General features: G+C 41.0%; 1 protein-coding gene across 1 annotated transcript; it reads left to right on the plus strand.

Annotated features, from left to right (window-relative positions):
- The first annotated feature begins 6781 nt into the window (after nucleotides 1-6781).
- Nucleotides 6782-11506, plus strand: LOC116248525 (alanine--glyoxylate aminotransferase 2 homolog 3, mitochondrial-like). The gene is made up of 9 exons (XM_031621372.2): nucleotides 6782-7303; nucleotides 9021-9251; nucleotides 9340-9513; nucleotides 9711-9854; nucleotides 9963-10142; nucleotides 10273-10498; nucleotides 10694-10807; nucleotides 10941-11027; nucleotides 11109-11506. Exons 1-9 carry the CDS (start codon nucleotides 7073-7075, stop codon nucleotides 11150-11152), a joined length of 1431 nt encoding a protein of 476 aa, XP_031477232.1. The 5' UTR covers nucleotides 6782-7072; the 3' UTR covers nucleotides 11153-11506.
- The last annotated feature ends 1080 nt before the right edge of the window (nucleotides 11507-12586 follow it).

Below are 12586 nucleotides of genomic sequence, written 5' to 3' on the forward strand. Positions count from 1 at the left end.
GTAAAATGATATAAGTTTTGTTGTGTTGGTTGTGAATCTCCCAAACTTATTATCAGTAGAGATATAATTTATGATGAATCATTCTTATTACATCAAAAGGTTGAACACGTCTACATTTTATAAATTTTGAATTTGAACTTCCAACCCATGATCAGTCATCATCAGTTCTTCAAAAGCACCTTCAGTGCAGCTTCACATTCATGATGAAGTTCATGAGCATACAGAAGAGTACGGTTACTGCTAAATTCTGGCAAATGAGAGATATTTTGCAGACTCATTTGTCAACTGAGAGTCCTCATCATATTCACAAGCAATGAATTGCGCTGATTCTCCTAAGTGGTTGGTAGCGATACTTGGCAAGCAGTGAAATGGATTCTCAAATACTTGAAATTATGTTGGTAACTTTGATAGGAAGAGGTCACTTACCAGTTTTGTTCTCTCTCGAAAGCTACTTTACAGTCTATTGTTGCATTGTTGAGTATATGACAATCATTTAGGCAATTAAAGAAGACATTTGGTTGAGAGGTATGTATATGAACTTCATACAAGGAAAGTTGATTATTTATTGCGATGCATCTTGAAATTGGTACTGCTCATTATCGTGTCGATGCTTTAACCAAGTCAGTACAAATTCTCAAGTTCAAGCATAGACCCATTCACGAGGGTTGTTTGATCCATTACGATGGATTGTTGAAAAAAAAAGTGAGTTTTGTTATTTAATATTAATTTACACATTTTTTGTGTTTTTTTAAACCGTCCATCCTAATAGATCAGGCTGCTCTTATAAGTTGAGTATAACTCCGAAGAATCAAAATCAATATTCACTTAGTATATATATATATATATATATATATATATGTGTGTGTATGTATGTATGATCTAAGTGTGTGTTGGCGAGCACTGCAGCGGAAGCACGATGACCATCCTAATGTATAGGCGGCCCAGCTGCCAAAAAGTGACAAGTCTTTCAATAGTTTCGGTGGTGTAGTTGGTCAAATTGGCGTTGAAGCAACCCTAAACCTTGGCGGGAAGAACGAGCAGCTGAATTCCTCTTCCTCGCGCAAGTGGTGATGATGATCGCCTCGCGGACGAGAACAACAACAGGGTCTCCCAGCGCACCAACCCAAATATGAGCGATCTTAATGGTTGGTAAAGTAAAACCCAATTTATATAAGTCTAAGTGGGATCCCCCGCACCACTTTTGATTTCTTCGTCTCTTTAATTTTTCCCCAGAAGAGAGTCGAAGAGAATCTGGATAGAGATTGTTGCTCACCCATAAATTACTACCCTTCAATTAAATGACATAAAAAAAAAATTTATATATTTTCAAACAATTGACATGCGCTTGACCGCCGGGCAAACAGGTCCGGCTGGGGCCGAATTTGGTCACATGTGCGAGAGTAGGACAGCGAGGTTCGAATGGCGTCAGCGCCATCGTCACCGCCCTTGTCCTTATCGTTGATATTGAGAGCATTGCGTCACTGATTGCGTCACTCGCTTCCCAGCGAGCGGGGGGCGACGCTTTCTCGGGACCTGCGGCTCCAGTTTAAGTTTTTTCTTTATATATATATTTATTAACCAATAAACAAAAAATTCTCCGGCATGACGCTGAGGTGGATGCGCCGTCCGCTAGTGAAGTACAACAGCTGATCACGGCATCACAGGTGGATGTTGCTCAAGTCAATTACGCAGCCATCTAATCAGAAATTGTTTTTTTTTATATATTAAAAAATTACAAAATGCTGTAAATTAATACTAAATGTTTAAAATACTGTATATATATTTAACCGTCCGTCATGCATAAAGTAAAGTTTGGTAATTCAATTTTCATGTATGTGGATTCTTTCTGACTTCATAGTTTTCTTTTGGGCGTGTCTTAGCCGTCGAAAGAGTTTGTAAAGAAAGGAAAGAGTAGAGATCGTGGCCACAGTTTTTGGAAACGAAATATCTTGTCGGTGATATGATATGAAAGGCGCCTCGTGATCATTTATTTCATTACTTTTTTTTCTTTTCTTTTCTAAGAAAGCATGTCGACATTTGTATGTGGTGCTAAAGGAATTATTGTAAGGAGGTCATGTTGGTAACTAATATGAAAAATAAATCATTGTCCTTGGTGCGATGTAAAAGTAGAAATCAATTTTAGTCTGTTTGTTTGCGCCTTTGGACTCTATAATCGTGGTTTCATAATAAAAGGATGGATGGAGAATAATATGTATTAAACAGATGTAATATAGACGATTTGGGACTGGTGTGGGCAATTGCCCGCCTTCACCACCGGTGCTAAAATATACCGACTTCCTCCTTATCTGGAGAAGAAGAGAATGTAAGACGTGATCTGCTGAAGATGTCACGAGGTGGGCGCAAGGAACTCCTACCAACCAACTTGGTCGGATAGTTGGTGGTGGTGAGGAGCCCGAATTAAAAGACTATCAAGTTGAAGAAGGTCAAAAGTTCATACAATACTCAGGCATACCACCAACCTTAGGTTGAACATAAAAAAAAAAAAAAGACAATGTTTTAGATTAACATCATTCCCCAATATATCAAAGCATTCCAACATTTTTGTGGGCAATTTGTTCAGCAAAGACCACCTAATGACCTCCAAGTTGATAAGCCCAAAACATGGGAATTAAATTAATCTACTTTGGTAGGCAAAAAAAGCTTTGTGCATCATCACCGGGTCTTGGGCATTAATTATTAATAAACCTCGACGAAATTTAGGAACAAATTCCAATGGGCATCGGGATCCACGTTGACGGCGAAATCAAACAAATTAAAAAGAGAATTAAGACATGGTTGATCCACTCATTGTATTAAACAAATTCATATTTGTCACAACAATGGAGTAGAACACAAGAACTTTTTTTTTTTTTTATGTTCTCTTGTGCTTGGATGATGCAACAACCCACACCACCTGGGATTAAATATGTGCATTGGAAGTCTATGACAGCCCACACCCACTCCATTCTCCATTGATTGTCTGCCACAATCCAATGAAAAGGTTGCCTTGTTGTTGTTAGACGCTACTTCCTCATCGTTTTCCTTCCTTGCTAATTTCTTTCTTCTTCTTCACGAGCAAAGCAACTTGACGATGCCTTTATATTAACTCGGCTTATGTTTATGTAAGTGCAGTGATGAGCTCCTGCGCTGTGCGCTTGACAGAAGAAAAGTAGATTCAACACGGCGGTTTATTCTTGGCAAGCAAAGAACCTGTTTTCTTGTTAAAGTCACTTAACACCATCGAATTATTATGTCTTGAACCTCTTCTTGGATTTTCCAGTATGCAATGTGCAATATACTTGTGGAGTACCATATAATATGTATATGGTTTTCCAGTATGTCTGCTGGCTACCACCTTTAACATAATGCTATAAAATAGGATTAGATTTTAATCAAGCCCCTTGGGGCCCATTTGCTAACTAGAACGTTCCATGAATATAGCCCAAAAGTTGGGGCAGGTTCATAACAAAACAAATTATGAATCTCCCCCAATGTTTGGGTCATATTAGTGGAACAGTTGCGAACTGTTCCTCTCGCCAAACTGAGATTTGGTGAACTAAAAAAAAATTTGGTGGATTGGTTGAAAGCAAACTTTAAAGTTTGTGTGGATGATCCACTTAGCTATGTACTTGCTCTTAAAGTTCTTTTATATATATATATTGGAAAACCCTTTTGGGCATTAGGCAAAACATGTGAGTTCAATGAATCTGCCCTGAAATCACAGTAGATTAATGCAACACTCAGATGTTGTTTTTCATGAATGTACCTCAATTTTGAGACAGATTCATAAAACATTCATATGTTGTTTCTAATGCTCAAATGAAAGCAACCCTGCAGAATGAATATATATCTAAGATGTTATTGAAAACAAACTTTGTTCTTGTGTATGCAATAAGCTATGACTACTTGTTTTTATAAAGCTTTTTTTTTTTTCTGCCACAAAGCTATACAGGTGAATTTGCATTAAATCTCCTATGTTTAGTCCTGTGAACCTAACTCAAAAATCGGTTAGATTCACTAACGTGAATCTTCATGATCATGTCCTCGATTAGATTTGTGCTTCCAATACTTAATATGTACTTGGATATTCATGGCTACCATGTGTATACGTACTTGTTACACATACGCCTCCATATCCTAATTGCTAAGCACATGAAATATAAAATTAGAAAGGCTTTGCTATTTATTTTTTTAACTTTTATAGTTTTCTATAATTGGCCATAGCATTGAGTGAGCAATATTAATGGTATCGAAAGGTTGTTGAGACAAATGACATTTTCAAAGCCACACGAAACATGCCGAATCGATAAGACGTACCAACCTTACTGATGCGTCCAAGAATTCCCATGCTGAAGATACATAGACTTGGCTTTGTTCTCTTTTCTGGGGGAAAATATACATATATATGTTTATATTTTTGAAAATTTTTAACTTGGCATTGGCATGTATAAAAATTTTGAAAAGTATTGTTGGGTCCCTTGAGAATTTTCAAAAATACTATTCGGGCCTCCTTGTAAAATGGCTTAACCTATGCTTGCTGCTGCTACTGTTTTCCATGCTTCTTACATAATCAATCTTTTTTTTTTTCTTTGCTTCTTGAAAATGTTGAATCTTATCGATTTTTCATCGTTCATGACCGTCTTTCCTTCTTTGTCTCATTCATTCTATCGTGTTCTTATTTGTTTTCTTTTTTTTTCTTTTTGTTCAATGGCAAAGCTGCGGCTAGGCAGTAGCCTACCACATTGTGCCCATAGAGTTGCACCCCAGGTATTGAGCTTGAACTTGAACTGACAAACCCCTTACTACTTGAAGCCCTAGATCCAATTTCCTGGTCAGGTGAGCAGAAAATCCATGTCATTTCTCTTCTCAAATTAGTAAGTTAACTCACATACACACAAAAATATGTCAAAATAAATTTAAAAATATATGTATGTATAACTTAGAAACGGTGGTCACTTTTGAATGAAAGAAAGGAGTATTTCATCCCACTACCTCGAAAGGAAGACACCCTAACCTCCATTCGCTTTCTCTAGGCCTAGGGTTTAGAGCCAGAGCCAGCCAGCCGCATTTGGTGTTTTCGACTAATCCAGCAGTGCTGTTATCACCTCAATATAACGCCCACAGAAATTGAACCAATAATCGAGGCTTTGGTTGATGCCATATCAACCAACTATTGCTATGCCTCTCTAGACAAAAAAAAGTTAAAAACCATGTGAAGTGCATAACACAAATTAAATAACCCACTTATTCCACCTTCTTGTATCATGCGCGGACAAACTCTTATATGTATGCCCTCAGTCTGTCAACTTTCACTTTTTTTTTTTCTTACTACATGTAGTGCCCTAGACTATTAATTTTTTTTTACGGACTTTTCAACCTGTTTTTAAGCCCCCCCAAAAAAAAAAAAGACTTCTGCAAGAGCTTGGCTTGTGCATGGTTGTACATGCACGCGCACACACGCACACACGCACACACACAAAGTGTGTTTCCTCAAAAGATGGCCAACAACCGCTGAAGCATATATATTTATTGCCCTGTCCCTACTTGCATGCAATTTGTTTCAGATTCCACCTTTTATATCTTGCCATAAGTTAGAGATAACCAGTCAATGTGCATACGTGGGCAGTGATGACCGGAGTGGAAGCCACCCCTTCCTTGTATACCATGCAATAAATTTAAACACCTCCGAGCCTTGATCAAAACTATTCTCGCCATATGGATGCAATTTTCGCAAAGTCCAACTTTGGTGCACAATCCTCAAACAAATGAAGAAGGCAAATTATTTGTTAATATTGTTCCCCGATTAGTTTACGCTCAAGATAGATATTTTATTTTTGCAAAGATTCCCAAGGCAGAGTGCGGGCGCTCGCCACTTGCTGCCTGGGTGGCTCGTGCACTCCACATGCCCCCACACGAATTTTCAAATTAGAAAAACACTTTCTGTGGGCTGTGTTCGTTTCTTTGTGGACTCGAAAGGGTGTTTTTGTCTTTTCACACGTAGTTGCGGATAATCCGATAGAATTCCGGTAGGGTTGCCAATGGATCGGATTTGATAAGTCAAGTTAGTTTTCGCTTAGGTCTTTTTAAATTTCATTTTGACTAAAGTACTTAGCTTATCTGTATAAAAAACCGAGCCTCATATCAATCTTTTCGGGATTCGATTCACGAAAATACCCTCAGCCAACAGATTCTCGGAGAAATTTTCCGTATTTCAGAGCTGGTTGAACTTAATTACGGTTACTTCTTTCAACTCGAGTCTAGGTAGGTGAGGATTAAACTTGTGTAGTAAGGGCTTACGGAAGCACAATAAAATATTAAAAAAGTGATTTGTAGTTTCAAGGTTCTTGGAGGTTAAGAGAAAACCTAGGGACCCAAGATTAAGTAATCTCTCCTTAAGTTAATGGGCCCATTTGATAAATAAAGAAAAGCCGGCAAAGAATGGCTCCTTTTTATAACCACAACCACCAGACTCTCTATTTCCGCTGGAGCGAGGGCGAGGGCTCGGAAAACAACATAACAGTTCACCCTTAAAAACAGAAACCTTCTCTCTGGCTCTTCTTTTTTTAGGGAGCATACAGATGAAATGTTTGGCGTTTCACTAGTTATGTTCATGTAAATTTTTGGCGTTGCCGGACCGAAAATTTTTTAACCATCGAAAGTTCACCGACGGGAGGTTTTGACGGCGAAGAAGGCGATGCATAGAAACGTCATCCCATGAGCCGTAGAATAGAAAATAAATAAACAAACAAGTAAATGAATAGAAGAGAAGAGACGACTGCGAGAAAGGAAAAGGAAATGGAACTCTTCCCTTCCCTGTCTGTCTGTCTTTCTCTCTTAATTATTCGCCATCCTCTTTTCTCTCCATCTCTCAAAGCGTTCGTTGCCCATAAATAGCAGTCCCCTCCGCCTGTTCGATCACACGGATCTCTCTCCCACCACCTTCCCCTTCCCAAGCGCCTTTCTCCTTCTGAGTCCGCCATTGTTCCTTCTCTTGCTCCCATTCTCGTTTCCCCGCCTCCAACCCCCACCTTCCCGTCCTAAGCAAAGGTAGCGAGAGCAGAAGGACGCCAGAATGCAGAGGATCAGCAGGAACATCGTCCCTCTTGGCAGGCGAATCTGTCGATACCGGGACGCCGCGAGGTCCTTCTCCCAGGCCGCGCAGAGAGAACTGGACGACGCAATCCCGAGGATGCCAGACTTCGACTACACGCCCCTTCCCTACGACGGGCCCCCCGCCGAGGAGATCCTCCGCCGCAGGAAGGAGTTCCTCAGCCCTTCCGTCTTCCACTTCTACAAGGACCCCGTAAGCTCTCTCTCTCTCTCGCTCTCTCTTTTCTTTTCGGGCTGTACGCTTACTTGCTCCGTGACGGTTGATTTGTTTCTCCTCGTTTATTGGAGCCGCGATGGATGTAGTGGAGCCGTGACGAATGTGTGCGTTGTTGGCTGGTTTTCCCCGTGGAACAGTCGATCTTCTTAGCTTAACGATCGTCGTCGTCGTCCATGCCGTTGCTTTCGCTTTTGGGCGCCCGATCTTCATCGGCGCTGAAAAGCTCCAGCCATGAGGGATGGATGGTGTTGTATCAGATCCCTCGGTATCCTCGTTGCTCTTCTGGTTTAGGTTACGAAGCTTCAAGTAGATAAAACAAGTAAAATGAAGTTTAGAATTATTCGGTATCTCCGGAATTCCGTTTCGTCCGTCTCCGCAGATCCTTTGGTGAGGGTACACTGCACACATTTTTTCTCTGAATTTGTCAAAAAGAAAACGCGCGTCATGAAAAAGACTCCACAGCAACACGATCGATCGGAGAATGATTTCAAATTTAAAGCCTTGTTTGCCCGATTTTGTCATCATTTTCCACGTAACCTTCCCTTCTTATTTTAATATGTTATATGTTTAAAAAAATAGTTACACTCCCACGATTTCCTGGAGAAAGCGAGGTTTTCAATGAATCGCCTTCTTCTTCCTCTCGATAAACAGAAAATTTGGCAGCATTGTTAATCCAAGCGGTTCTCAAAGTTTGGGTTAAGGTGCGGTGGACCGCGTGGCAACGGAGGTGCGGACCCGAGATGCCCGTCTACAACAACTTACCGGACGGAAAAAAAAAAAAAAATTTCTCAGTCCCTGCATCCTAACCTGCAACTTTTTACCAGTAAAAAATCAAGACCGTCCACTCCCTTGACGTGGGCCATGGAGAAATTATTCAGGGTCTGGCTGCCTTTATTGTTCATCGTATAGCGTTTTTAACTTGCATCAAAACTTGGATACCCACCCAAGTCCCAATTATGGAAGATATCAAAAGGAAGAAAAATCCCAGTTATAAAGTTTTTTTTTTTCCTTCCAAAAAAAACCGCGCTTTCTGTTCGCTGTCACAAAAAATTCCCGCGTCGCGCCATGCGAGAGAACACACTGGAAGGGTGCCGATCTGAGGCTGGCTCCCCGTGTGCCTCTTCAGGCGTCGTTTTAGGAAACGTCTGCCTGTATTTTTCTTCCACTTTTATCTAAAGTGGCGATGTGCCCTGTATGTATATTTCCAGTTCACGTCCATGAACATCTTCCAAAATTTAACAGGAAAAGGGAATAACTGGTAAAGATTGGATCTCCCAATATCGGCAAGTAAGAACATTGAGGGAAAATTTGATAACGTCCTGCGTCAATCCCCACCGAATGGGGGTGATCGTGTTCTGGGCTATTATCGGCCGCACGATCTTGCTAATTAGATGCCGCTACTGATCACCTCTAGGAAATTTCTTTTCTTTTCCTCTCAGTTCTTCCTTCATTATCACTGGGTCTGTTCTGCAGGAAACCAGTAGATCCATGGTTTTACATAGATCTACAATATGCGCATACTGAATCGTTTCATCTTTTATTCATGAACTTTTTACCAGAATTAAAAGGTTCAAATCAGTAAAATGATTATGAAGAACAGTTGGGCGGAAATCTGGGCAAAACCATTCCACTTTAATACGTCATACTTAAAGCTTCTGCAGATACTGATGGATGCTTTATCATGTGTTTCCAGTTGCATCTTGTTGAAGGCAAGATGCAGTATTTGTTCGATGCAAATGGTCGCCGCTATGTTGACGCTTTTGGGGGCATTGCTACTGTATCTTGTGGACATTGTCATCCGGATGTTGTAGAAGCCATTGTGAACCAAACGAGGCGTTTGCAGCACTCCACAGTTCTGTACCTTAATAATGCTGTCGCGGAGTTTGCTGAAGCATTAGCATCTAAGTTTCCTGGAAACCTAAAGGTACTGTCCGATATTCTAACTCTATAAAAATTTTCTTAAGTTCACTGCCGTAGTCAAAGTTAACACGCCTTTTTCACATGATGTGCAGGTTGTTTTCTTCACAAATTCTGGAACGGAGGCGAATGAACTTGCTATGATGATTGCACGCCTGTATACTGGTAATCATGATATTATATCACTTCGTAATGCCTACCACGGAAATGCAGCTGGAACAATGTGCGCAACTGCCCAGTCTTGCTGGAAATTCAATGTTTCTGCACAAGTACGTCCCCTGTTTGCTATAGTATCATTGTTTCTTTGTGCTTTCTCTGTCTTTGTTCCCTTTGGGTCTCCACAAAATGCATCCATAGCCATATGTTTTGGATATTTTCTTTCTTTGTGTATCAAGGAGTTGATTTGGCTTTTCGTGCGTTCATAAAAGTTCGAAGTGCTTATGCGTCTTCGTAATCTTTGAAACAGAGTGGTGTGCACCATGCCTTGAACCCAGACCCATACAGGGGCGTTTTTGGCTCAGATGGAGACAAATATGCACAAGATGTTCAAGATATTATTGATTATGGAACTTGCGGGTGTGTTGCTGGATTCATTTCTGAATCAATACAGGCATGTTCTGTTCATTACTATTATTGTTTCCTGATATCCCTGTTAAATCCTTACTCTTAGACCATATTTTCCCCTGTATTTACTCTATTGTGCATGTTTTCTCCATAGGGCGTAGGTGGTATAATTGAATTGGCCCCGGGATATCTTCCTGCAGTATATGGCATGGTCAAGAAAGCAGGCGGCCTCTGTATAGCCGATGAAGTACAGGCTGGTTTTGCCCGCACCGGTAGCCACTTCTGGGGATTCGAATCCCATGGAGTTGTGCCGGATATCGTCACAATGGCAAAGGTACAAATTGGACATGCTTTTGGGCTGAGATTTTGACTTGAAGACCCAGTTTTTTTTTTCTTATGATTTTCGGCTCTTGGGCTTCTAACTAAATGCAAGCGTTCCCTGTGTCCTGTGTGGAAATGAACAGGGAATTGGAAATGGAATTCCTCTTGGAGCAGTGATTACCACTCCTGAAATTGCTCAGGTATTAACCCAAAGGAGCTACTTTAATACCTTCGGAGGGAATCCCGCATGCACTGCTGGAGGCCTTGCTGTTCTGAGAGCAATTGAGAAGGACAAGCTTCAAGAAAATGCTCATGTGGTCGGATCTTACTTAATTGAGCGCCTAAAGTCCCTCCAGGACAAGTATGAAAGTAAGTTCCTAAGGCTTTCTTTTCCTGATGAAGAATAATAGTTCTCTTTACAACTGCAGTCTTAACTCTTAAGCTTCTTATCCGTGTGCCAATGAAACGCATGAACAAATTTTCGCCGGGAAGACAATGTACCAACCAATTGAACAGGATTGTTCGGCAAAAGCTTCATCTCATTATGATTTGATATGGTTTCAGTAATCGGCGATGTGAGGGGACGCGGGCTAATGATTGGTGTTGAACTTGTCACGGATCGCCAAGCTAAAACTCCTGCAAAAGCTGAGACATTGCATATTATGGATAAAATGAAAGGTCTCTCTCTCTCTCTCTCTCTCTCTCTCTCTCTCTTGTGCACACGCACACACAAATTGTGGCGATGGGCATCAACTCCACTATTAGTTAACCCCTTGTATTTACAGTTGTTAACTTATTCAATTTGAAACAGATATGGGTGTGCTAGTCGGGAAAGGAGGCTTCCACGGGAATGTTTTCAGAATCACTCCCCCTCTTTGCTTCACAAAGGAGGATGCTGGTAAGCAATGACCCATACTCCTGTAATAAACCATGTTGGTTTCCCTTTTTTAAATTTCTGATCCTCGGTTTTCGGTTGCAGATTTCGTTGTGGACGTCATGGATTACTCAATGGCAAGGCTCTGAATTCTTTGAAGCCATCCACTTGTCTATACATCTATTTGCCCATCCTTCTACGATCGCCTATGTATGAATGTGTTTATTTGATCCTATCAGACACTCCACTGCTTCTGCAAAAAGGAAATAAGCTAAGCGCCCATGAAAAATGGAGGAGGTGAGACAGCATCTCGTTGTCCCCCTTGTTCCCTACTCATTGGGAACCTTGGTTGTGGCGGTGGGAGTTCAGGAGAGACATCAGCTCGATGTCTCTCTCTTCAAAAGCAGCCAGATGTACCTCGATGTGAAGCACCATTGCATTGAATGCTTGTTAGTTTATGATGACTATGGTTTTACGTGATGAAATTATTTGGTTTCTGGTTATAGCGTCATGTTTATTATATTGGTAATACGTTCGATGTTGAATCCAGTATCAAGTGCACGCATTGTGAGGTTACGACATGGTAGTGGTTTTATGTTAAGAAAAGAGAAAGGGCCCTTTTATAAGTTAACTATAACATGTCGATGCATGTTTTAATCTATTAACAATCAACATTGCGAATGCAAGTCCACTGATGCACATATTGACGGCATAACGGCGACCGTATTGATTTCTGGAAGATTTGCTTTCGTTCGTTGTGATCCGTAACACACAGCTGAAGCGAAAGTCGCTGGCCTCCCCAAGGTGATCTCTGTTTCGTGCCTTTGTGCAGGCCACCTGTTTGAGATAATGATTCATCGCCCAGTTGGAGAATTCGGAAATGGCACTTCGATGCCGCTGCTGCCACGGATTATGTAACGCTCAAATCATGCACACTAGTGCAGTTGCTCCCATTTTTAGTGCTCTAGTGGGACAGCCATAGGGAAGATCATTCTAATTCATTATGTTTGACGACGCTGTTCTAGAGTCCGCACAGCAATGTTAATGAATCTGGAATGCACTATTCCTATATCCGTACCAGCACCGTCTCAGTTGTTTTCCAGCACAGAGCACCTTGCAAGCCATTTCCTATTTTATCTAGTTTAAAAATAAACGTGAAAAGTAATTTAAACCAATTAGAAAACGAAAACAGAACTTTTGATGTACACCCGAGCGAGAAAGGCAGTAGTTCTACAAAAGCCAGTCACACGTTTGATTAGTAGCTAGCCAGTGATCATGATTCAGACTCATAACATTTGGCTCTTATTGTTGCAAATCGGGCAGCTGCCAAATGCAGTCAAAGCGTATCCGCTCATCGTGAATGGCGCTAAGCAATCAAGAGATTAGCATGCAATGTTCTGTTAAGAGCATATGATATACACCGTTTATCTATGTTTACATGAAAATGAACAGCATCTCGTTGTCTCCCTTGCTTCTATATTTCCAAGGCATCAAACGGGCCTACAGAAACGTGTGGCTGCAGTCGAAGAAGAAGCAGCCGTAATGAAATTAATGGCGTCTCTGCGCTGATCAAAAGTGGGTGG

Source organism: Nymphaea colorata, chromosome 2 (assembly GCF_008831285.2).
Source record: "Nymphaea colorata isolate Beijing-Zhang1983 chromosome 2, ASM883128v2, whole genome shotgun sequence".
Classification (NCBI taxonomy): Eukaryota; Viridiplantae; Streptophyta; class Magnoliopsida; order Nymphaeales; family Nymphaeaceae; genus Nymphaea; species Nymphaea colorata.

Coding starts and splice junctions, on each gene's coding strand:
- LOC116248525 (XM_031621372.2), top strand. CDS start 7,073: ATGCAGAGGATCAGCAGGAACATCGTCCCTCTTGGCAGGCGAATCTGT. Junction 9,252..9,339: donor AGTTTCCTGGAAACCTAAAG/GTACTGTCCGAT, acceptor CATGATGTGCAG/GTTGTTTTCTTCACAAATTC. Junction 9,855..9,962: donor TCATTTCTGAATCAATACAG/GCATGTTCTGTT, acceptor TTTTCTCCATAG/GGCGTAGGTGGTATAATTGA.